The following is a 24,846-nucleotide window of genomic DNA, read 5'->3' as shown; positions in this document are numbered from 1 at the left end:
CAGGTGAGGGGGGATGGTGATAGCACAAAGTGGTAAATTCAGTTTGGGGTCTGCCTGGGTAATTTCCAAGTGGAGACCTCTACAGGGCAGCCGCAGGGGCTGGTGTGAAATTCAAAGTGAGATTTTGATGTTATCAGCCTCAGTCTCTGCCAGAGGGAAAAAAAGCACCTTTGAAGAAGCTGAAAATGATACAAACTTCGAATATGAAGCATTTAGGAAAACAGATAATACAATGGGATTCACCATGAAACCGTTTTAGGCCATTACAGTGTAATTTTCTTCTATTCATTTTACTTAACTGTTTTTCACTAACTTTTTATTTTCTCCAGTCCTTTTCTCTCCACTAATTTTCTCCCCTTTGCCTATTCACATATCACAGTGTTCTCTGTCCTTAAATGAAAACTTTTTCCATTGCTTTATTTCCAGGACTTATTCCTTACTTCTTTTCATAAGTCTTATCTCTCATCTTCACAAAAAGTTTGAAATAATTTCAACTGGCTGCTTCTGATTCCTTATCTTCCATCTATTTTTTTTTACATCTTTATTGGAGTATAATTGCTTTACAATGTTTTTTTTAAGATTTTTTTTTTTTTGATGTGGACCATTTTTTAAAATCTTTATTGAATTTGTTACAATATTGCTCCTGTTTTATGGTGTTTTGGCCGCGAGGCATGTAGGATCTTAGTTCCCCGACCAGGGCTCGGGCCCACACCCCCTGCATTGGAAGGCAAAGTCTTAACCACCTGACCACCAGGGAAGTCCCACACTAACAACTTTTTATCTTGAAGTCTCCTATAGATAAGCAGGTCCCAGTTGGCTACTCCATTACAGAGTTAGGTATCTAACCAATGCTTCAAAGAGGTGCATTTCTCCCAGGGCGTAGGAACTCCTTTTTCAGCAGGAACACTAACCTTTGAAACACTAGGGAACCATTTAACAAATTATCATTTCAGTAGACTCAGCGGGGTCCTAATGGGCTGGAAGCACAGCCATAACAAAGGGCTAGCCTCCTAGAGAAAATTCAAAGAGGGAAATCTGCCCCTACTATAATAATGGCGAAACATTAACGTGTTAAATGCCCTGGACGAGAGGTTCCAGGTGAATTTCTCCAGCATTTTCCTTAAACTTTCCTACCCAGAAATAAAAAATGCTGAACATGTTGAAAGGAGAAAAGGAGTTTTAAAAAATGTTTACAGGAGCTCCCTGGAGGTCCAGTGGTTAGGACTCCGCGCTTTCACTGCCAAGGGCACGGGTTCGATCCCTGGTCGGGGAACTAAGATCCCGCAAGCCATGCGGTGCAGCCAAAAAAAAAAAAGGTTTGATAAAATCTCTTTCCAGTCTTGGCGATAGCGTTAATTAAAACTTTTCTTTCATATTTGTATTTTTCCCCAATTTAAAGCACTTCCACTCCCTACCTCTGCCTAGACTGGCCTTCCATTTAAAAAAATGTTTCGTAAGATAAAATAATGTGTAAGTAATTTGAAAATCATAGCCACACCCTAGTAGAACATAACCACAGCCTTAGGCAGACTGCACAATCATGTCATGAATATAGAGCCTTTGTTTCTAAGAGTATCTCTGTTCTGGGATCCTAATACTAATTTAATAGAAATTGTTTTACTATCCTTAACAGATACTCAAAAATATCTCCTTAAAGCAATATGGCCTCCTCTCATTTTTCCATTAGGATTTTTGTTTGTTTGTTTCTGTTTCCCTTCTCCAAAGCTAATGAGTTACCCATAACAAATATTTCCATGTTGCTTTGCCACCAGCCTAATCTTCATAGGGAACTGTCCAGGTTTTTGCACTTGCCAAATTTTGGCAATATCCAGAGGGCTCACCAATATGTGAAGACACGGTATTCCCAAATTCCCACAAGAACATCTGTACAAATGCATCAATATAGAAACAATTGTGCCCAATTTTAATAAATCTGATGAAAAGCCGTTTTATGAATTGGTGCTGGATTACTAAAATAATTCTCAGCTTTTTGATTTTAAAAATTATACTTTTAATTACAGGATATTGTTAGAATAATACAGATATAGACACAAGATAACTGTGACCAATACCATAAGGAAAACTGCTGTACATACTTACTTGTTCACTCACTCTCCACAACCATAGAAAACAGGCACAATGTGTTCAGGGCGTGTGCAGAAGCAGCCAGAGACTTGGGAGCAGAAGGCATGCAAAAAGCTTTAGCAAAGAGAGACTGAGAAATAACTTTACACAGGGTTCAACACAGCAAATGGGCAACAATTGGCAGGAAGAGAGGAGACAGAGCTGGTCCGGCCCTTGCCCTTTTAACTTCCCAACTGAAGTGCACATGTCTGGAGAGATGGCTGGGGCACTCAGAAGCCAAAAGCAGCAGAAAGAACAGCTTGGGGTGGGGCAGGGGAGTAGGGAAGGAAAAGGGGGTGAAATAGGTCATGGAGATGCTGTCTTCTTCTACAGCCACTCCGAAGCTGATGCCCCTACTGGCTCACAGAAACAACAGGAGAACTTTGATATTCATTAAAACCACCAGCAACACTGATACGGGAAAAAGACATTTGAGTTTAGTCATCAAGAACATGTAAGTCATTCAACAATTAAAATATGAATATCCAAAGTCAGCTAAATTTTGTATAGAACAAAAAACATGCTCCCTGCCCAAGTTTGTATTCAAATAAGAGTGACAACATAAAGACACCTACTTGGTGGAGTGGTTTTTCATTGTTACTTTTGAGGTTGTGTCATTTGCAAGGGATGCAGACCCACGTGGTTGTGGGTCATAATAAATACATAATACACTACCCAAGGGAGACCACTGGCTCCTTTAACGCCAAGTCCCAAAGAGCTATGGCAAAAGATTTTCAAATGTTACAACACTCACAATACAGTAGAAAAAACGTGGGGCAGGCTCAAAAAATATATATTCCTCACTCTAGTCCCATCTCCTGGGCATCAGTTCCCTCCCACTCCCACCCCCAAATGCTTGGATAAGCATCAACATTTGGGATATTTCTTAGTTCCTATTTGGGCTGAGATAAGGAGAACTGACAGTACTGGGCTTAAATTGGGTCAACTCTTACATTAACCACTTAAATCTGTAGGCTGGGAGAATGGAAATACATTCCTATCTAGTTTTATTAATTCCCTGTGACTAGGCCAAAGAGAAGATAATTCAGTCTGAGAACAGGACAATCAACCTATTTGTCTGGTAATAATCTCCAACTGACCGATACATATAAACAAGTGCTTCGTTCTGTACAAAGACAGATCTTACAGGAGAGTACACATTACAGCACTAGTGTTTCAATTTTCTTTCATAAAGAATGAAAAAAAGACATTTCTCACATTGGAGTTATGTCTGTAGTTCTGTCACATGATCAATATCACCCAAGAACATGCTAATTCAGTGTGAATTCAGTTTCTATTGGAAAAACAATAGGAATACACATTTTACATGTACATACACATGCCCTTATGCAAGCTAAGATAAACACTGGGATGTGGCCCTTATCAAATCCTAGAGTTAGCAGTATAGGGAGAATTGATTTTAAAGGGTAGAGGGGAAAGAACAGAGAAATGACCTGCATTCCTTGGGAAGGGACTCTGTGTTTCCTTCCCTGAAGTGATCAATTCCACTTGCTCCTTACACTCCACCATCACTTATGGTCCTATCTTTCCTTGAAGATATTTTCCCTACAATATTCCCTACAGTGATCCCCAAAGAAAATTAATAAATTCTGATTAATGGCAATAACAGTGGGCATCTCTTGCTAAAGTCACCACTGTTGATGAGTCCTTGGTCCCCAAACCTGCGTCTCATTTTTCCTTTTAATCTGTATCTTCATGAAAGCTTTAAAAAAGTTAATTAGAAACAATGAGGCAAAAAGTTATGATCATTGCCTTCATCATGCAGAATCCTGCTCTTAGGAAGACAGAAAGATACAAATGCATGAGCAACTCAAGGAGAAAGCCCTTTGAAGGGAAGATGTGTGTGCCCAGCTACCATGGTGAGTGAATAGGTGTGGCAATTCAAGCAAAGTCTCTGGTTGTCTTTTACCAAAGTAGCTGTGACCACCCTATCACAGGTCAATATTTCCCCTAGCATAGTTCTTTGGGCCAAGGATGGGAGAAATTACTTTTAAAGATTTACTCCATTTCCAGGCCTGAGCATTTATCAGCATTTAGCACCTGGTCTTCAGATTTCCAGTTACTTGTGGGGCTGATTTTGATGAAGTAATTCATTAATATTGGGTGAATAAAAATCACTATTTTGGAGGAAGGAATACCATTCCCAAAGCCATTGATCAGAATTTCAAGTGGCTTGTCTTCTTCGATGTTCTAAACTGTGGTCCACAACAAGGAAATTCAGTACAGTAAAAGCAGCTCAGTCTTGAGAGAGCTCTTTGATATCAAATAAAATTGTACCTTCAAATGAATAATTTCTCAGTCGTAATCACAGGACTTAGTCAGTGTGAACTCTCTTATGTTTAATGAGAGCTGAGCTCCGGCTGAAACTCTTCTCACATTCGGTACATTCATAAGGCTTCTCTCCCGTATGAACTCTTTGATGTGTGATGAGGTTGGAGCTCTGGGTGAAACCTTTTCCACACTGCACACACTCATAAGGTTTCTCTCCTGTGTGGGTTCTCTGGTGTTTAATTAGGTCTGACCTTTCACCAAAGCTTCTCCAACACTCGTTGCACTCATAGGGCTTCTCTCCAGTGTGAATTTTCTGGTGTGTGATAAGATGAGAGCTCCGGCTGAAGCTTTTCCCACAGGCGTTACATTCATATGGCTTTTCCCCAGTATGGGTTCTCTGGTGCTGAACCAAGTGTGAGATGCGGCTGAAATTCTCCCCACATTCATTACAGTGGTACGGCTTTTCCCCTGTGTGGGCTCTGCGATGGCGCACAAGATCGGAGTTCTGACTGAAATTCTTCCCACACTCATCACACTTGTAGGGCCTTTCCCCCGTGTGGACACGATAGTGTTTGATCAGATCAGATCTCTCACTGAAGCCTCTCCCACATTCGTTACATTCGTAAGGCTTCTCACCTGTGTGGGTCCTCTGGTGCTGAGCTAGGTGAGAGCTCCGGCTGAAGCTTTTCCCACACTCCTCACACTCATAGGGTTTTTCCCCACTGTGGGTCCTTTGGTGCTGGATTAGGTGAGAGAGCCGGCAGAAACTTTTTCCACACTCGTTACATTTGTGGGGCTTTTCTCCAGTGTGGATTGTCTGATGCTGAATGAGGTGAGAGCTTCTTCCAAAACTTTTCCCGCACTCATTACAGTCATAGGGCCTCTCTCCAGTGTGTGTTCTTTGATGCTGAATAAGGTGGGAACTCCGACTGAAGCCCTTTCCACATTCATAACACTTATAGGGTCTATCACCGGTGTGGATTTTCTGATGTCGATTAAGGTCTGAGATCTGACCAAAGGCCTTTCCACAATGAGAACATATATGATATCGGATGCTTGTATGGACTTCTTTGTGGACAAGCAGATCGGTGACTTGTTGGAGAGGATAGCTTACCCACTCTTCTGCTGTTAGATCTCCCCATTGTCTTTCTGATCTATCCCTGTTTTCAAAGGCCTCTTCACTTTCAGGACTGTCCTCAGTATTACCAACAGGTCTTTCAGATGCAGTCCCAAATTCCACATCTTCACTAATCTCTTGCTTTGGATTCACCTCGTTTTCACTCCTGATTTCAAAATCTGTAATAAAAGGTGAAGAATAATACTGGTAAACACACACAAAAATTATCTACTGTGTGCTGGGCACTGTGCTAAGTTCTTTTTTTTTTCTTTTTTATTAATTAATTAATTTATTTTGGGCTGTGTTGGGTCTTCGTTTCTGTGCGAGGGCTTTCTCTAGTTGTGGCAAGCGGGGGCCACTCTTCATCGCGATGCGCGGGCCTCACTATCGCAGCCTCTCTTGTTGCAGAGCACAGGCTCCAGACGCGCAGGCTCAGTAGTTGTGGCTCATGGGCCTAGTTGCTCCGCAGCATGTGGGATCTTCCCAGACCAGGGCACGAACCCGTGTCCCCTGCATTAGCAGGCAGATTCTCAACTACTGTGCCACCAGGGAAGCCCCATGTTTTAAGTTCTTTATGTGAATTACTTCAGCCGCCCTGAGAGCCAGGCATTATGATGATTTCTACTTTATGAATGAGAGATTCAAGGCCCACAGAAGTGACTCGCAAAAGGTCATACAGTAGTAAATGGTGAAACTAAGATTCAAATCCAGTTCTGTCTGATAAAAGTTCATGCTCTGTATCACTACAGTTAATAGTTCCTTATGAATATTGTATATGTTCCTGGTGTTTCAAAAGAAGAAAACCATAAACAGAAAATATAAAAGACTCTAAATTAGAATTTCTAAAAGCCAAGAGCCTAGATATTTCATATGTGAATGAATGTGTGTGTATGTGTATGTTCTTGTCAAGCCTTATTCATTACCATTATATAATATTTACTAAGAACCTACTGGGTTAGCATGGAGAAAAACAAATTTTTATCAATCTATATCAAGTCTCGGTTGACAAGAAAAATGACTGCCAAATGTTACTTGCTACTTTTCAATGGCTTTTTTTTTTTTTGGCCGCGCTATGTGGCTTGCGGGGAACTCCACCAGGGATAAAACCCAGGCCCAGCGCAGTGAAAGTGCAGAGTCCTAACCACGGGACCGCCAGGGAATTCCCTCAGTGGCCTTTAATGAAAATAGAGGTGGGAAGGTTGGAGAAGGCAAAAGAGATGCCTGGCTCGGAATATTCTTGGCATTGAGTAGGTAAAGACTTTAAATGAAAATCAAAATATACAAAGTCACTGTCTACAAGAAACTTTCTACCAGACACTGCTTTTTCGAAGTTGTGTTTCTTGGTACACTCTTCAGAAAGAGATTACTAGGTATGCTGGGAGAAAAGGGTCCAGGGATAAATTAGTTTGGTAAATGGTGCATACAACATCATCTTCTTAGAAATTAAAAATGCCTGATATCACATTAAAGGTTCTGAAGAGTCTTGAGGTAAAGAAGCCTTGTAAACATTATCTAACCCACTCCCAAACTTATATGGGCAAGAAATATATATACATATATTTTTTTGTGCTTCCATGCTTCCATCCTTCCAAAATGTGCTCCTTGGGCTGGACCACTGACATATAAATTCACATTTCTTTAAGATTCTCATTTCTTGCTTTTGTTGGATTGAGTGGAATATTTGGGTTACTGACTACAATAGATCTGGGTAGATAACTTCACTTCTGGCTGCATTTTGAAAGGAAGGATCCAAGAAAGTTGGGACATCAGAGAGAGCCCAATTTAAAAAGGAAACCCTTCACAGTTTGCCTTTTGTTTGTTAAAAGCTATAGGAATAAAGATTTCATAAAAAGGAATAATCCTAATGAATGGCAGATGACCTAGTCAACCATACATGATTGCTAACTTCTGTCAAGTCCTAACAGGAGACAAAGTGAGTCAAAAGACTTTCAGCTCAAGAATACACTGTTTATTCTAGTTACACCCAGACCAAAGGATATCTAAGAGAAAAGACAGGTTTGCAGACCACCAAAAAAATTAGCTTCCCTCTCTAATAGAATTTGTGATCTCATTTAGTTCAGGATTCTTCTGGAACAGCATCATCTGACACACTCAAAATCTATGATCAACTCTGAAATGTCTCTAGACAAGTACCTGCTCTGGATAAATAAAGGACCTGAGTCAAAGCTACAGCTCTGAAGCCAAAGCAAACACAAAAAGGTGGCTTTTGCCTTCCCATGAACCTGGGTCAGAACCCCTTTATCTTCTAGTAAAAGCACCATTTACAGGGGCATTTATATCCTGGCAAGCACCATTATGTCAGACCTGTTTGGTCAGTGATCTGTACAGACAGGCTGGAGAATGGCAAATGACTCAGGGCGCAAGAAATCTGAGTGTTTCTAAAATGTGCAGGAACGATCTTTCATTTTAGACCATATGACCTTGATATTCCCACATTCAAAGATCTGCCTGAGGACTCAACTCAAGCCAAAATCCAATTAAGAGCTTTAAGAATCAACTAACTAGGTTGTGTTGACAGAGGTAAGGCATTTTTGACAGTCTCAAAAACGTGGGCTGGAGAAAGATAGAGAATACTTACCTAATGAGACAACATTTCCATAATTCTCCTGCATAACATCCCTGTAAAGGTCCCTTTGTGTAGGGTCCAGAGGTCTCCATTCTTCCCGGGTGAGATACATGGCCATATCTTCAAATGTCACAGGTGCCTGAAATCACATATCGCTTCCTCAATACTTGGTATCTAGGAGGTTAGTACCAGTTTTTCTTCTCGAAATTAGAGACATGGCTAGAATTGTTGAGGAGGCAAAAGGTATTAGGTCTGATATGTAGAGTCCAAAGGAGAAATAAACAAGCAACAAAGAGATGTGGTAAAGGAGAGAGCAATTTATGAGCTGACTGCTTTGGTCCCACGGCCAGATATCCCTGTCCCACTCCGAACCTTACCCTCTAGCAGTACTTTTCTCAGAATACAACTAGCACTTACATCATTCCATACCTTTACCCACAATGTTCCTATTTTCTTGGAATATCTTTCTCAGGGTAGTGAAATCCTACTGTTCCTTAAGGCCCTGTTCCAGCACCGACTGTTCTTCAATGCGCCCCATCTCGCTGCTCTGCTCCACTCCTCCCTCCCTCCCACACCTCAGACAGAATTAATACTCCCACTTCTTGGTCCCCACAGCATGTTGCTCCTACAGAAAATAGTGCTCTTATCATGTAGTTTCACGGTTAACCGGATGCATCTGTCTTCCTACTGATTGTGAGCAGGCAGGGAGGGCATGCCTCATGCATCTTTTGTCTCCCCAGTATTTAAAGGCAAACAGCAGGTGTTCAGTAAATGCTTGTTTGTGGCTATACTGTTCTGATACTGGGTCTCTGGAGGCAGAATACCGAAGCAAGCGAATTACTAATCTCAGAGAATTTCCCACAGAGATTCGCGGAGCAAAGAAACGCAGGAACGAGGTGGGTAAGCACAGGTAGGGTCCGAGAAGCCACCCCCGGCTTACCTGGGACCCAGCCATGAGCAGGGTGGCTGCCATCTCGGGCTCAAGGATTCGCCTCCCAGGAGAGAGAGAGCAGGAAAAGCAGCTAGCAGACAGCGCTAAAGGAGGCGAAAAGCAGGGCGTGAGGCACAGAAACAGGCCCTGCCCACTCCCCGGGTCTGGAGTTCTGGCCGCCAGGCGACTGGGGAGGGCCCTGAATCCGGGCCGGGTCACTCTCCTCCCTGACCCTCGAGCGCGACCCGCCCTCCGTGTCTCCGCCACCAAGGGGTGGAGGCTCCCGGAATTACTAAGACAGCCCCCTGGCTCGGTCCCTCCCGGGCCGGGGGTCAAGCCGAGGCTGTCTCAGGGAGGAGGCTCTCAGCCCAGCCCACAGAACGCCTCTGCTCTTCCATGTCGAGGCTGGGCCCTTTCCGGCAGCTGCCTCAGCCAATCAGCGAGCGAAGCGAATACGAGACCCGCCTCTTGTAGCACGGCCGAGCACCTTTATCACGCCGGAGCCCGCCCCCGTGGCCTGTCGGGAGTTGGAGTTCCATTCGGGCGTACAAAGGCCAGTCAGAGGCCAAAAGCCACGGAGGGAAAAGAACAAAAGGGTGAAGAAAAAAGCGCGTCCTCCTAGCCAGGGCGGAGTATCTTCCGCTCTCCTCTCTTGGAGACCACAGCCGGCTTAAGCCAGGGAGGTTGCCTTGCTTCTCTTCACGTCCCTACAAGCTTATCTTGAGTCGGATCTTAACTGCGACGTCGAGCCTAATTTAGGCGCTGGCCTGTGTTGAGTTCAGCTGGGATTAGCTCTCACTTGATATCCTAGGCCTGAGAGGAAAGCAGCAGCCGCCCACTCCCCAGGGGAGACTCAGCGGCCGCGCTGGAACTTTGAGCTCCACCCACGCACTACATCACCCAGCAGCGACTGCGGCATTCTCACACTGCTACGCAGACTACAACTCCTAGGGGGCAACGCGCCGCCCGTCTGCCAGCAAATGTGGTCCGCGGCTGGGCCAGGCTTGTGTCCCGGCTCCATCGCTGTTAACCCTGTAGGGGCGTCCTTCTAAAGAGGGCGCTCCTTGAGGGGCAGGCTGAGTTGCGCCTAGCGGAGGGGACGCAAAAGCCAGAGGGAAATCAGAAGCGAGGGTGGGGTATAGGGGCGCGTAAGGTGGAGCGAGCCAGACCCCAGGGTTGGGAAGGACCGTCCTTATCATCCCTGAGGGCTTGCCTGCTAAAAGGGTTCCTGGCGGCTTCCCGCAGCGATGGGATCGTGGGCCTCTAATGGCCCACGCCCGGCGGACCCTTAGGTTGTTAGCAGTCCCTGACCGACTGAAGGTGGGAAGCCGAAAACCCGAACTGGGAACGAACAGACCTACCTCCTGGCCCGCAAAAGATCCGCTAGGTCGCCGGCTCCAAGATCCAAGAGGCCTCAAACAGATTTCAAATCCTCAGGCAGAGTTCTCTGAGACTACAGACGTTCGGAAAGATTCTGGGGGTCACTGGCAGATCCTGTCTATCTTCAGATCTTCAGGTAGATCTCGAATCCGTAGACGTGCAGGCAAAGCCCAGAGATCGTAGGCGGATCCCAAAGACTCACAGATTCCCGAGACCTCAGACTCTCAGACAGCTCAGAGAAACCACAGGCTCATAGGCAGATTCCTGAGACCACAGCAGCTAGCCAAGAAACACCACCAGCAGCTAAGCTACATTCAACTGGAGTTCTTCCGAACGGAAGGACTTGCAGCCTTCCCTTTCCCCAGCCAGAATGAGAAAATTAGACAATGGAAGCTGAGCACTAGGGAAAGCAGGCATTCTGAGTGGGGAAGAGCTCTGAGCTCGCTGTAGCCTTGGAGAGGGAAGTGATGGAAAAAGAATATAGCAGCTTATTAGGGACTCCCACCCTCTTCGAGTTATAAATATCCCCAGAACCTTGGCTACGTGCCCAGAAGCCTGTTGTCTCTAACTGTACAGGAGACTTCTCTGCCTGGGCTGGGAAAGGGGCTTTTCTTTTGTTTTGCAGATATGTCCACCCACTAAGTGACTTGAATTTTTTTCTTCAAACGTGACTCTAGGCTATGCTTTTATTAGTGAGTGTCCTGTTCCCAGTGCTCAGTTATTTATGGTTAAATTACTCGTGTCTAAAAAGAACTAAGACCCTACCCAGCCATGAGGCAGACTCTCTCCCACGCCCGCTCCTCTTCTCACTCCCAACTGTGAGGCAAGGGATTTTTTTAGATACCACAGAATTGTACCATCCTACCCCATCTAAAATTAATATGGGAACCACAAAAAGTAGAATCGCAGAGGGTCCCCAAGAGGCAGTGTCCTGAGTGGGAAGTGGGTACCAAGGTGGGTACCACGGTCAGACAGACCTGGGTTGGAATCCAGACTGTGTATCCCTTGGAAAGACATTTAATCTCTCCAGGCCTATTTCCCTTTCTGTGAAATTGGGTAATCATACCTAAGGTGGTGGTGAGCAGTAAGTGAGATGACTTAAAGCATTCGACACAGAGTGAGCACTCAGATGATAGTTGGTATTATTATTAATCCTGCCTTTGGTGGCAGGAGAGACTTTCAGAAAGGTCTGTGGATATTTTCACCGGCTCAGAACATCTGGGCAGTCAGAGTAGCTGGATAGCTTTGAGGATCTGCTGATGACTGTATTATCCATAGTGTTTCTGCTGAAAATCCAGAGGGAACTGGAAGTTGAGCCAGTTAGTTGGGTTCAAGAGAACTGGCGTATTGAGCCGAGTAGAGCAGAGGTATTTGGGGCTGCCAAGAGCCCAGCAAGGTGAGGCCTTGCACTCCCAGGGAAACCTCTGGGACAAGGAAGAGGGAGATCGGTTCAGACTTTGGCCAGGTAATTGCAGGTTTCTAACTGGGCCGAAGGTGAGGTGAGTGCCTGAGCCCCTCAGCTCAGTGGGGCTCCCTTTTCATCCCTTCTCTGACAGATTGCTTTGTAAACTTTCTTAGGCCTTTTCTTTCCCCTTGTTCCAGAGCTTTAAGTCCTTCTTTGTCCTCTCGCCGTTCCTTTTATTCCTCAGGCCTGCCTGGGGGCAGGACGACTCTCCAAACCCAGCTTGGCTGCTTGCCTCCTTCTATGAGTAAGTGCTTTTCTCTTTCTTCACCTGGGACCCTCCAGAGGCTAGAGGAGAAGAGGGGCGGAGAGCGGATGGAAAGCATGAGTGCATTTGGTGCCCCTGGGTGGGGGTGGCCCCTGAGTGGGGAAGAGAGGGAGGAAAGACAGTGGGTGAGGGGTTTCCTGTTGCAGCCTTCAGCTGGACTCTGAGAGTTGGGGGTCACTGGAGGAGGAGGTGGCTTCCTGCCCCATTGTTCAGGACTTCATTGTTTCCCAGGAATACTTATCATGTGTGGGTTTTCAATAACCAACTTGGAAAGCTGTGTTTGTTACCATTATTCAGCAAACAATGCGCACCTACTGTGTGTAGAGGCAGCAGCACAGCCTGCCACTGGGGAAAGGGGCCAGGAGTACCATTTCATCAGGGTCTCCAATTTAGGCTTTTGACATTATCTCCAAATGGGGTTTTACATTATGTCAGATCCACTGACCAATTTGATCAAAGAGCCTCCTTGTATATCCTGAAGCTTTTTTCTTATTAACAGACCACTGTGCCTGGGGAGCACTATAAATTATTATATTTTAATAAATCCTATAATTATCTTGTGAGCAGCACAGTTATAATTTTTTGTATTGGAAGCATTCATTTGCTAGACATTGAAAAATATGCCTCAATATTTGAGATCTTGTTTTGTTATCTCTTCATTTTCAAATATACCAGGAACACTGAAAAAGAAAAATCAGGGCTTCTCTTTACCCCTGCTCAGAGCAGAGATGAAGCCTCATCTCAGCACAAGGAGCTGGGGACATGGGGGACACCCTGACTTAAAAACAGTTATTGCAGTCCTACTTCTAGAGCATTTGGAGGAGCTAGCTAGTGGGCTTCGAGGAGGGGCAGGCTCACAGCTGCGGGGGCGGGTAGGGGAGGAGTCTTCACAGAGGAGGTAACTTCGGAGCTCGCTTGCAAAGACTGTAGGAGTCTCGGAGGTGGAGAACGAGGCGAGGGAAAGCATTCCAGGCTTCGAGAACAGCATGTGCAAAGTCACGGAGGCGTGAAAGGACAGAGCGTGTTCCAGAATGGTCAGGATTGGGTATGGTTAGAGGGAAGAGTATGGGGGTGGAGAGGCAGGGGGAGGAAGCCGAGCGGGGACAGTCTCTTATGTCCCTTTGCCTGCCTGCCTGTTTGTCTCTGGCTTTGGCTGTGGATCAGCAATGCTGGTGATGAAGTGCAGATTGGGGGGTGGCCTGGGGTGAGAAGAGCAGATTGACTCTGCAGGAGGAGAGGGGAGTGGCCAGGATTGGGAAGCTCTTTATGACCTCATGCATTTCAGCTGGTTTTCTCCTTACAGAGTCAACATTTTCAAATAATGTAAACAATTGCGTTAAAAATGCAAAACAAACTTATTTAGTATTGTTTAACCTATTTAAAGGCATCAAATAGGCCTGTATTCACTGAACATATTTACTGTCTCTGTCCTGTACCGGCACTGTGCTGGGAGTTAGGATACTGCCCCCTCACAGTGACTACAGGGCTGCTGTGAGGATTAAATGTGAGAATGGCTGCAAAACGTAAAATGCATGGGCACAGAGGAGGGCCTTGTCACACAGTGGCCATCATGGTTGTAGGAGAGGTAAAACGCATCACAGATGATTTTTCACCTCCCATCTGTGAGGTGAAATCATGTTTCAAAGTGCATGAACGGAGGCCCAGGTTCAAGTCCAGATTCTGTCTCATAGAAGCAAATTACTCTCTGAGCCTCGGTTGTTTTGGTTTGTAAAAAGAATATAATAATACAGTTCATAGAGACAGAAAGTAAAATAGTGCTTGCCAGGGGCGGGGGAAGGGGGAAATGGGGAATTGTTTAATAGGAATAGAAGTTCAGGTTTTTTTTAAAAAATATTTATTTTATTTACTTATTTATTTGGTTACATTTTATTTATTTATTTGGTTGTGCTGGGTCTTAGTTGCAGCAGGTGGGCTCCTTAGTTCTGGCTCGCCGGCTCCTTAGTTGTGGCATGGGAACTGTTAGTTGCGGCATGCACGTGGGACCTAGTTCCCTGACCAGGGATCGAACCTGGGCCCCCTGCATTGGGAACGTGGAGCGTTAACCATTGCTCCACCAGGGAAGCCCCAGAAGTTCAGTTTTGCGAAATGAAAAGAGCTCCTGGAGATTGGCTGCACAACAATGTGAATGTACTTAACACTACTGGACTTTATGTACACTTAAAAATGGTTAAGATGGTAAATTTTTTGTTATGTATATTTTCTCACAATTTAAAATTTTTATTTTATTTTTTTAAATAAATTTATTTTATTTATTTTTGGCTGTATTGGGTCTTCGTTGCTGCGCGCAGACTTTCTCTAGATGCGGTGAGCGGGAGCTACTCTTCGTTGCAGTGCGTGGGCTTCTCATTGTGGTGGCTTTTCTTGTTGTGGAGCACGGACTCTAGGCGCATGGGCTTCAGTAGTTGCATCACATGGGCTCAGTAGTTGTGGCTCACGGGCTCTAGAGTGCAGGCTCAGTAGTTGTGGTGCACGGGCTTAGTTGCTCCGTGGCGTGTGGGATCTTCCTGGACCAGGGCTTGAACCCGTGTCCCCTGCATTGGCAGGCGGATTCTTAACCACTGCACCACCAGGGAAGCCCTCCCACAATTTTTTTTTGCACACAAGTTCATTTAATCTAAAACTCACCAGTTCTCAACCCACAAATTTTTTTAAAAAGAACCTGGTTCAGGGGGTCTGAGGATTAGTTGAGACAATATAAAGTACCCCTATACTCATAACAATAGCTAATGTTCACTAGTCAGGTACTTTGTGTCAGGTATGATTCTAATGAATCCTCACAACAGCCCTATGAGCTATGTGCTATTATTACCATCATTTTACAGATGAAAGACGAAGGCATGAATTTACATAATGTGCCCAAGACACCCAGCTAGTAAATGCTCAAAAATTAATAGATATTATTTTTTTAATTAATATTTATTTTCGCTGCGCTGCGCCAGGTCTTCGTTGCAGCACATGGGATCTTCACTGCAGCATATGGGATCTTTAGTTACGGCATGCGGACTCTTAGTTGCAACATCCATGTGGGATCTAGCTCCCCGACCAGGGATCGAACCCAGGCCCCCTGCATTGGGAGTGTGGACTCTTACCCACTGGACCACCAGGGAAGTCCCCTTAATAGATATTATTGATACTGTCATAGAAAGGAATTATTATCATTATCATGGTAGAATGCACTGTAATTATTGGCATTTCACAGTGCTGTGGGAGTTCTGAGGAACCATCTCTTGTGGCCAGGGTTATCAGAGAAGACTTCGTAGAAGACGTGTATCTGAGGTGAGCCTTGAAGAATGGGTAAGATTTGGACTGGGGTGGAGGAGGGGGAATCGGAATAGGCAGTCACAGTTGGGAAGGTCCATCAGGTTTTCAAGAACAGGACAAATACCTCCCTTAGGCTGGAGCATGAAGGGCAGCAGGGGTGGAAGATAAATCACTAAAGACAGGCAGATGGAAGGGAACTTTGAAAGTCAGACCAGGTATAGCTGGTGAAAATCCACTGAAAATGATTGGGGGAATGATGCTCAGAGCCGTGCATGGCTCATGCTGGTAAGGTAGGGACTGTTTTCTGTTTGCTTATTTGTTTTTGTTTTTTTGGCTGCACCACGTGGCATGTGGTTTCTTAGTTCCGAGACCAGGGACGGAACCTGCGCCCCCTGCGTTGGAAGCGTGGAGTCTTAACCACTGGACTGCCAGGGAAGTCCCGGTAGGGAGTGTTTTGAGTTGGGAGACCAGTAGAAGGCCTTGGCATCAGTTGGAGAAAAAAGAAGACCTGAGAGAAAATGTTGATGGTGATGGCAATGGAGAGAAGGATTGGGTAAGGAAGAGACTATAAAATGATAAAATGAAGAGGCCAAGGGAAAAGGCTCAAAGATGGTTCTAAGTAATGAACTAGTTGACAAATAGAAAAGACAGAAGAGGGGATTTAAGAAAGAGAAGACGTGAATTCAGTTTGTGATTAATCGTATTGAGAGGGCCAGTGGGGTACCTGGAGTAGATATCCAGATAGGCACTTGGTGACTGAAGTCTCAAGCTCAAAAAAATAAAAAACCTCAGAGCTAAAGACAGAAATTTGGTAGTCTGGATGAGACTACTAAGAAAGACTTCTCTGTAGTATTTCAGGTTTCTGTAACATTTGAAATCCTCTTTTAAACTGGTCATAGGATCTTTTTTTTTTCTTTACATCTTTATTGGAGTATAATTGCTTGACAATGGTGTGTTAGTTTCTGCTTTATAACAAAGTGAATCAGTTATACATATACATGGTCATAGGATCTTGACTCTGGTTTTCAAGGTCATTTGGCCCTAACATTCCTGGTGAGACCTTCCTTCCTCCATCCCAGCCACGTTGCTTCTCTGTTTCACCTAATGTCGTCTTTTTCCTCCTGTAAGGTAGCAGCAATCTCCCTCCCTCTAGGAAGCCTTTCAGGGAGGTAGAGTTAACACTAACTCCCTTGAAGCTCGCACCCTCTTCATCGTTTTTTTTTCCTCTTCATCTTTGATATTAGGGAGGCGATGGGGTTAAACCATGTATTCTGGCCAACAGCATGTGCAAAGCCTGTGTGACGAGGAGGAACACAGCACGGCCAGTGTGGCTGGAGCACAAAGTGTCGGGGAGAGGCAGAGGCCAGCCCTGCAGGGCCTTATAGGCCCTGCCAAGAGTAGCAGGGAAAAAATGGAAGGTTGCAAATGGGGGTGGTGGAGTGGTGGGGCAGGGGCTGTAACATGATCAGACTTGCAATTTTGAAAAGCCTATTCTGGCCAGCGCAGTGGAGAGCATGAACTGGAGGGGGTCCTGGGTGGACACAGGAAGACCAGTGGGGAGGGTATTGACGCCTGCTGATGAACACAGTCTGAGGCCTATTCATGCTTTTCTGTGTCCTTTTGCGAATGTAGATGTGTACTGTATAGATGTGCGAACTGGAGCCGACTTGTTCTTCTGCTGTTTAATCTGACTCATCTCCTTTGTAAACAGTAAGGTTATTGAGTTTTGTATTTTTTCCTATGCTGTAAATCCTTGTGACACCGGGAGCACAATGGACATTTAGACTGTGACTACTGAAGATCGCCCCAGGGTGGCATATTTAAAAAGCCCAAAAGTAACATTTATTGATATTATTATATTAATAGTGGTTGCTATTTTGTTCTGCTTTTGATTTCTAGACGTTTGGATGGAGGATTAGATAATGCAGAGAAAAATCTGGATGTCTCAGCCAGTACTCCTCAAGTGTGGTCTGTGGACCAGCTGCATTGGCATCACCTGGGCGCTCGTTAGAAAAGAAGAAAATCTCAGGCCCCACCCCAGACCCACTGAATCAGAATCTGCGTTTTAACGTGATCCCCAGGGGATTCCCACCTATATTACAGTTTAAAAAGCACCTGGGTATCTAAGCAACACCCTTCTACACTTCTGTGGGTAATATTCATACCTCAGGCTTTATCACAGCCCATCTGGTGTGGAAGTCTCTACCTGTGGCTTCTTCCCCTGCCAGGCTGGGAGCTCCTGGAAGGTAGAGGCCGAGCACTGTGTATGGCCCTGGATTTCTCAGAGCATAAAGCACAATGACAGGAAGCAGGAGACCTGGGTTTCCGTCCTGGATCTGCCATTTATGAGCTGTGTGTATTGTATCTTCTGTGAGAGGATTTTCAGTCCTTCCAAAGGACCCACCCCAAATCTGACCGCTGAAAACCTGGAGATGGTGGCAGGTTTCTGTACACAGTTTATTTACAGGCTTCATCTACAGGAGGAGGCACTTGGGTAGAAGGAGGAAGGTGATAACCAATTCCGCCAGGGCACGTAAGAAACTTGGGCTGAAGTTACCCCAACAGCTACCCTAAGTGTGAACCAAGGCACGTGGAAACTCTATGAAGCAGGCACTAGTACCACTCCCATTTTTGATGGGTAAGGAAATGGCTCAGAGAGGTTAAGTGACTTGCCCAAGCTCCCAGGAGTTCACAAGCTCTTATGCGTTAGTTATTTTAGAAAACACGGTCCAGGAGCCTCAGCCTGGGGCTGCTGGAAGGCCACGGACAGTCAGTGACTGAGACCCAGGACAGATCCACCAGACCTGCCCCCAAGTCTTTTCCAGAAGGTTCCAGATTTGCCTAAAATTCCTATCAGCTTAAAAAGCAAGCCAATTTCATCACGGGAGAAACACAACAAGGGCCCTTGTGCACTGCAGACTTCCTCTGTAGCTCGGGCCACAATAGAGCTGTGAGGAACGCATTGCCTGGGCCTGGATGGGTTCCAAGGCTCAGGACCTCCCAGGGGCCACCAAACTTGGGCACCACTGTACACTTCACTCAGAAACCCTCAGCTCAAGATGATGTGTCCCCTGCCTAGAGGGACCAGGTCTGGAGTCCTCAAAGGCCCCCAAACAAGCTAGGAACAGGGAATAGCAGAGAGTCTGGGAAGAGATGAGGAGTGGGGAAGAAATCTTTCTACACGATGTGGAAGTCATATCTGCCTAAGCCAAACCATGTGCCAACTGTTCTGCACGTGTGATTCATGGTGGGGTGGGTAAGATTTGAGTCGGTCTGGTAGTTTTCAACTCAGAAATGGCCAAGAGGTTCAGATGTGAAGGAAGGGACTCAAAGCAAAGGTCTACCAGTCACTGTCAAAGATATGGCACCTCAGCTCTGAGGCTCTGAGTTTCTACAAGAGGTCTGTCAACACGGACTAAGCATTGTACCCCAATTAGCCTCCCCCTATTAGTCAATCACTATTAATAACTGATTATTAATTTGTAAAAGAATTCTCCCTCTGATCCCTAATGCCCCATTCAGAGTTAAGTACTTTTCTTCGTTTTAATTTTTATTTTTCTCCAGTTACGATGGCTTAGTGCTTTCTCTTTGTTCTTCCTCACCTTGTTCACTGAAATCCTGGCTGGTGGTTCTGTCAGCAGAACTACAAAACCAAAAAGGCAACAGTGTTTTAGAACTTTCTTTGCCGTGACTCAGGGAGGCTAGAGGCAGGTGGAGGGACATGAAAAGGAAGGTGGGGTCTGGAGCCACACAGACCAGAGTCCAGATCCCAGCTCTGCCATTATTAGCGGTGTGACCCCGAGCAAATCACTCATCTGCATAGTGGGATCATAACGCCGATCAATGCAGAAAAGCATATCAAGTAATGAATGGAAATTCGATGGCGGACATGCAGTAGGCTCTCAGTTTATGGTCAGAAATAACACCGTGATTATTACTAATAGCTTGGTTAGACTTTAGGTCTCCCACATGGCAATGGACACTACCTGAAAATTTTGTCAGAAGCCATGTAGCTGCCACCTCTAGTGGGACCTGCCTCTCCAACTTCCAAATTCCAGTTTCTCTCCAGGAATCAGGAAGGAGGAGCTGGGTTTGGAGCTTTGCCCAATAGTAACACAATAGCTACAACTGATTGAGCACTTACTCTGGGCTAGGCGGCATTAACGTATATTAACTCATTTCATCCTCACAGCCACCCTGTGAGATAGGCACCGTCATAACTCTTCCATTTTCCCAGGTAAAGAAGCAATTCAGACAGGTTAAATGACTTGCTGAAGCTCCCATAATACTAATAGGTAAGAAACTCACAATAATAAGAATGGTGGTTTCTATGTACCAGGCACGTATGTGCTCAGGGCTTTTTTGTATGGCTGTACTGCTTGTCCACTGCACAAGAGAGCTTGGCCAAAGGGGCAGGTTGGGGCTGAAACTCAGCCCCTGCTCATTGCCAAGCTCTGTACCCTGGTGCAAGGCTGTGTCTACATGGAGGCAAGGACACTTCTTTCTAATTTGACAAAGATACCACATGAGCTATCAGAGGCCCTGTTAATTCTTTATGTGTATTACCTTCTCAATCCTCAAAACAGCTCTGTGGGCTAAGTATTCCTACCCTTATTTTATAGATGAGGAAATCCAGACCTAGAGAGTTCAGGTCACTTAGCAAAGTCACCTTGTAAGTCATAAAGCTAGGATTTGAGCATGATACCAAAGCCCATGCTCTAAACCAGCAGGCCATTATACTGGCCCCATCCCTAAGTGCGCAATAAGTGAATAAAAGAAAAATACATAATTGTCTGACTTTTACCCTAAAATACATGGCCGTTCTTATGAGGCCCCATGGCTGTTGAGGCCCTACATAAAGTTGTAGAAAACTCAATCGATCAGGAATGTGGAGTACTGTCTTTCAGTGCTCAAAACTCTGTGACTTTATGCTTGTTAACCATGTTAGTAGCTCAATTTCCTCATCTGAAAATGAGAATAATACTATAAAGGAACATTTAGTTGTTGCAAAGTGTGTGTGCATATGTAATAATCGTCACATCAACCATGGGAGGAGAGTGACACGCTCAGGGTCACCCAGCAAGTAGGGCAGAGCAGAGACCTGAAACTAGGGCTCCTGACTCCCAGTCTCGTGCTCAGTCCTTGCTAAGTACCTTAGAATTTTAGGAGCACCTGCAGCCTGCCCAGTGGCCCAGACATTACACAGCACACATGCAAGTCAGATGGTACTGTAACCGTACATTAACCATGTGACCACACTCAGTTGTTTCAGAAGACGAGGCAGGAAGGAGCACTGTGAAGGGAGTCTTTGCTTGGCTCCCATGCCTGAAAACAAAACCGCTGCCTTTGCAGGGGCTGGGGCCCACCTGGGTTACAGCCTTGGGTAATGTAAGGCTTTTCCAGAGCTGCTTTAGGAGGGGAGGATGACCTGGGAGCATCTGGGGGCAACGCTGTCTCCTCATCCCTGGCTGTGACCAGGTTCAAAGGAAAGACCATCTGTGGAACCACTTTGCAGAGAGGCGTGGTCCAAACGCAGAGTGCTATTGTTTTTCCTCCCCTCTGTGGATCCCAGGAGGCTGATTCCATCTGTGTTCGAATGACAGACTTGCCCTTCCTGTGATAAAATGCGGGCTGCTGTCCCCACCCCAACTGGGTGCTTTCCAAAAAAAAACATGCACATACACATGTACAGTGTCCCCACCTCCCCAAAACAACCCACCACTATCTCCAGCTCTGCAGGCCTGCTCTGTGGAGGCTGGCAAGTCCCCCATGTATAAGGCCCCTTTTGGGCTGTGGGCATCCTACTCCTTATGTGGGCAGCATCTGTGGATGACAGGGAAGGAAGAAAGATACAGATACAGATAATACAGACCTTCCAGCGATTGCCACATTCATTGCATAAGACAAAGGTAGTCATGGGCTCATCAGCACTGCGTGTCTGCACCTGAGAGAAAAAGAGAACAGGGACCACTCATGAAGTCACTTTCCTGCTCTAGGACCTGCTATGGCTCCCACTGTCTGTAGAAGTAGGTCCAAATCCCAGAGGCTGGCACCATTACTCCCACTCCACTTTGGCAATTCCCTTATCACTAAGAATTCCATTGTGTATTCATATGTTTTCCATCAGCTCACTTCCAGTATCTCCCTGGCTCAACCTGACGTTTGCACTCTCACTCTTTGTTGTTGATTCTTCCGAACTGATGTGTCTTCTCTTGCTTCAAGACTCATCTCCTACTGGAAAAATGAACACATCCTCTTGGATGTACCTCTCTGATCAGAACTGAGTGAGCTGGAAGCAACCTTAGGGATCATCCAGTTTGTTGTTTATTTTACAGGTGGAAGAACTGAGACCCAGAGAGGAAAAGGGATTTGAAGATCATTGGGGATATTTAATATTGTTTTCTAGTTTCTCATCCCCTTAACCAGACCATTCAGGTGCAGAAACCAGGTTTCCCACAGCAAATCCCTGGTATTTCCAGATTTAACAATTGCTATTCTGATTTTCTGCAGCCAACCCTGGATGGCCATGACATGTAGCAAGTTGTTGCTTTGTGGACACTCAGCTATGAACATGTCAGCTGGAGTCTATGGAGTGGGGGGAAGTCCCCCTGCTAATGGGTGAGTCCAGCAGTGGGCCAGGAGGACACAGCCTAGCACAGCCTTGTCACTGCAGAGCAATGACACCTGAGGAAAGATACCACTGGGGTCTCTCTGTGGAGAGAGAACTTTGCGAATGGGCATTTGACTTCTGGTGGGAGGCGATGCACAGGAGGCATGTCACTCCACAGAGAAACGTGCTTGGAAGGGAGCAGGAACTTGCACACGCAGCTCCAGATTCCTGAACTAGAATTCTCCAAGAGACTCCTGAAGGGCAAGGCTCACTATTTCTGCTGTAGCCACAGATCCCCAAGGGCAAGGTGCTCTGATAAATCTTGCTTGAGAGCAGAGGGGGGAATGAACAGAGTTCTAGAGTGACAAAGCACCCGTTAGAATCCAGGAATATTGGTGCCCCGAGGGCACAACACACACAACCCGGAAACAGCTTTTAAGTCTCGGAGAAGAGGCCTCCACGGCCTCCCACGGCTCCCCAGGCCAGGGCAGTGGTCTTCGCCCTTACCTTACAACTCGGGGCTAGATCCCTTAGGCTTTACTACCAAGTTGGCTGTATTGCAGGCAGGAGGGTCTGGATCTGGGTTTATTAACATCTCTGCCACTGTCTTTGCCACTTTAGACAAAGCCGCAAAACTTGTCCCCGTCTGGACCTCGGCTTCCTCGTGTGTAAAGTGAGCGAGCAGAGGTTTATTGCTGAGTTCCCTTCCAACCAGCTGTGACTGTACAGTTGTTCTGGTCCCTCTTGTTCTTGCTTCAGGGCAGGCCAGAACACGCCGGCCAAGCCCCACAGACTCAGATCTGGGCGCTTCCGCATGCGTCTTTTCTAGAAGCCACAGGTGTATCATGTTGGTGTACCAAGACTTGCCCTTCTCTCTGCAGCCCAGGGTTTTAGCCCTTTCTCCCCGCTGGCTTGTCCCTAAGCTCCTCCTGGCCCCTGTCGCGTCCTCCCCCACTGGCCCCTCCCCCACCCCATACCTGGTTATAGGTGCAGTTTTTCTTCTTGCATTTGCTGCACTGGAAGAGGTCAGTGGTGGTGCCGCCTGTCTTGGCCATCTGGTGCTCACGGATGGCCTCTTGGGTCATGGCGTTCCTCAACTCCCTCAGCTCATCACTGGCCATTTCCTGGAGAGAAATGAGTCTGCCTTTCAGGGCCAGGGAGCCCCAGGAGCCCTGGCCCCGTCCCAGCTGGGAAAAGCCTTTATCAGAAGAGTCCCCATTCTGCCTTTGGGTGGAAGGTCAAACTCGGGTGCTCCAACTGGGCCAAGTACAGTAGGGCACATATAGGAGGGTACAAGGCAAACAGCTTCCCCCAGGATCAACACTCTTGTGTACATCTCCTCAGGTACTCTTGTGTACCTTCCTGCTTAATCTGACTTGATTACTGGCCACCTGATCTATGATGTTCCCCTTGTCCTTCCAGTCTGGACTTGACCCACTGCCCGTCTGAGCTGGGATCCCTGCCCGGCCACGCCATTCTGCCTGGTGGGAACCTTGGTCTCGACTATTCCATGACTTACTGCTGTTAACCCCACCCAAGCAGGACCTGAAGCTCCTGGGTTCACACAACTAACTGCTCACCTGTGATTGCATCATGGAATATCTTTTTCTATAAGTTCCTACAGAACAGAGCCTCCTGTCTCTCATCAGCTCACTGTAGGCACTTAGTGTCTGCATTATCCAGGTCCTCCCCTTTTCTGTCCCTCCCCTGGCCATTTGACTTGCCTCGAACGTCTTCCAGAAGAGAGCAGAGAGGGAGACACTCAAACTGGAGAGAGCTCTACTTAGTGTTGGTTTGGGGGGAGGAAGATGGCTGAAGCTAATTTTTTTCCTTTTTAAGACTTTTTTGATGTGGACCATTTCTAAAGTCTTTAATGAATCTGTCACAACACTGCCTCCGCTTCTATGCTTTGGTCTTTCGGCCGAGAGGCATGGGGGATCCCAGCTCCCCAGCCAGGGATGGAACACACACCCCTTGCACTGGAAGGCAAAGTCCCAGCCACTGGACCGCTGGGGAAGTCCCGAAGCTAATGTTAAAAGAAGATTTGGGGAGTTCCCTGGTGGGCTACTGGTTAGGATTCAGTGCTTTCACTGCTGTGGCCTGGGTTCAATCCCCGGTCAGGGAACTAAGATCCCGCAAGCCATGAGGCACGGCCAAAAAAAAAAAACAACGAAACTTTTTTTTTTTTTTGAAGAGGATTTGGCACTGGCTAAACATTTTAATTATTGCCATCTAGCATGACCCCTTAAACTGTGGAGAACAGAGTTGGTACAAAGGTCAAACGAATTTAGTATGCTGACTGCTACATTATAACCACTTGGGTTTCTTGACAAAATGCAGATTCCTAGAATCCAAAACTCTAAGGGCAGGTCCAGGAATATGCATTTTTATTAGTGCCCCCAAGTTATCCTAGTACACACACGAATGTCCTACTGTGTCAAATTCAAGGACTAGGTCCTAACCAATGGCAGAGGTATATACAAAAACAAGTCAACCCCAGGCCATATAAGCAAAAAGCAGCTGACTTTAATGTTGGGGGACTTTCCAGAGCGTAATACATTTATTCATTCAAAATGTATTGGATGGCAATTTCTTGAATGCCTTTCACTGCACTGGTGTGCTGGTAAACTGGCTTTGGCTGCAGTGGTGGCTAATTTGTAGCATTTACCGATTTCCATGTTGTAAACACTCCCACCGTGGCCATTTTCAAGCTACTAATGTGATATAACTGAATGCAGAGTTGGGAAGAGCTACACATAATCATCTCTCTTGAGCTGGTAGGAGCTGGCTCCA

The 24,846-nt window shown here is 46.1% G+C and overlaps 2 protein-coding genes across 4 annotated transcripts in view; both read right to left on the bottom strand.

Moving 5' to 3' along the window:
• Nucleotides 1-1,903: 1,903 nt before the first annotated feature.
• Nucleotides 1,904-10,760, bottom strand: ZNF436 (zinc finger protein 436). 3 transcript variants are annotated; one of them, XM_027109787.1, is made up of 4 exons: nucleotides 10,413-10,760; nucleotides 9,061-9,155; nucleotides 8,133-8,259; nucleotides 1,904-5,712 (listed from the first exon to the last, which is right to left on the bottom strand). In XM_027109787.1, exons 2-4 carry the CDS (start codon nucleotides 9,091-9,093, stop codon nucleotides 4,460-4,462), a joined length of 1,413 nt encoding a protein of 470 aa, XP_026965588.1. In that variant the 5' UTR covers nucleotides 9,094-9,155; nucleotides 10,413-10,760; the 3' UTR covers nucleotides 1,904-4,459. The 3 variants fall into 3 exon arrangements, with proteins under 3 accessions (XP_026965588.1, XP_026965589.1, XP_026965590.1); XM_027109788.1 differs by lacking the exon at nucleotides 10,413-10,760 and adding an exon at nucleotides 9,345-9,520; XM_027109789.1 differs by lacking the exon at nucleotides 9,061-9,155.
• Nucleotides 10,761-17,882: 7,122 nt separating this feature from the next.
• TCEA3 (transcription elongation factor A3) overlaps nucleotides 17,883-24,846 on the bottom strand; it is a 37,435-nt gene continuing 30,471 nt past the window's right edge. Inside the window, exons 9-11 of the mRNA XM_027109785.1 lie at nucleotides 23,031-23,177; nucleotides 21,316-21,387; nucleotides 17,883-19,086 (exon numbers count right to left, since the gene is read on the bottom strand). Coding sequence (XP_026965586.1) covers nucleotides 19,078-19,086; nucleotides 21,316-21,387; nucleotides 23,031-23,177 — 228 coding nt within the window. The 3' untranslated portion in view covers nucleotides 17,883-19,077. The remainder of the gene's footprint in view (nucleotides 19,087-21,315; nucleotides 21,388-23,030; nucleotides 23,178-24,846) is intronic.

Source organism: Aethalodelphis obliquidens, unplaced genomic scaffold, assembly GCF_003676395.1.
Source record: "Aethalodelphis obliquidens isolate GAN/ISIS:26980383/991018 unplaced genomic scaffold, ASM367639v1 scaffold9, whole genome shotgun sequence".
NCBI classification, from domain to species: domain Eukaryota; kingdom Metazoa; phylum Chordata; class Mammalia; order Artiodactyla; family Delphinidae; genus Aethalodelphis; species Aethalodelphis obliquidens.
This window is presented reverse-complemented; position numbering and strand designations above follow the sequence as displayed.

Excerpts from the sequence above, each read along its gene's own strand:
- ZNF436 (XM_027109787.1), bottom strand. The coding sequence starts at position 9,093 with ATGGCAGCCACCCTGCTCATGGCTGGGTCCCAG. Across the intron at positions 8,260-9,060 it reads TGCTCATGGCTGGGTCCCAG|GCACCTGTGACATTTGAAGA; the intron begins GTAAGCCGGGGG and ends ATGTGATTTCAG. Across the intron at positions 5,713-8,132 it reads TGGAAATGTTGTCTCATTAG|ATTTTGAAATCAGGAGTGAA; the intron begins GTAAGTATTCTC and ends CTTTTATTACAG.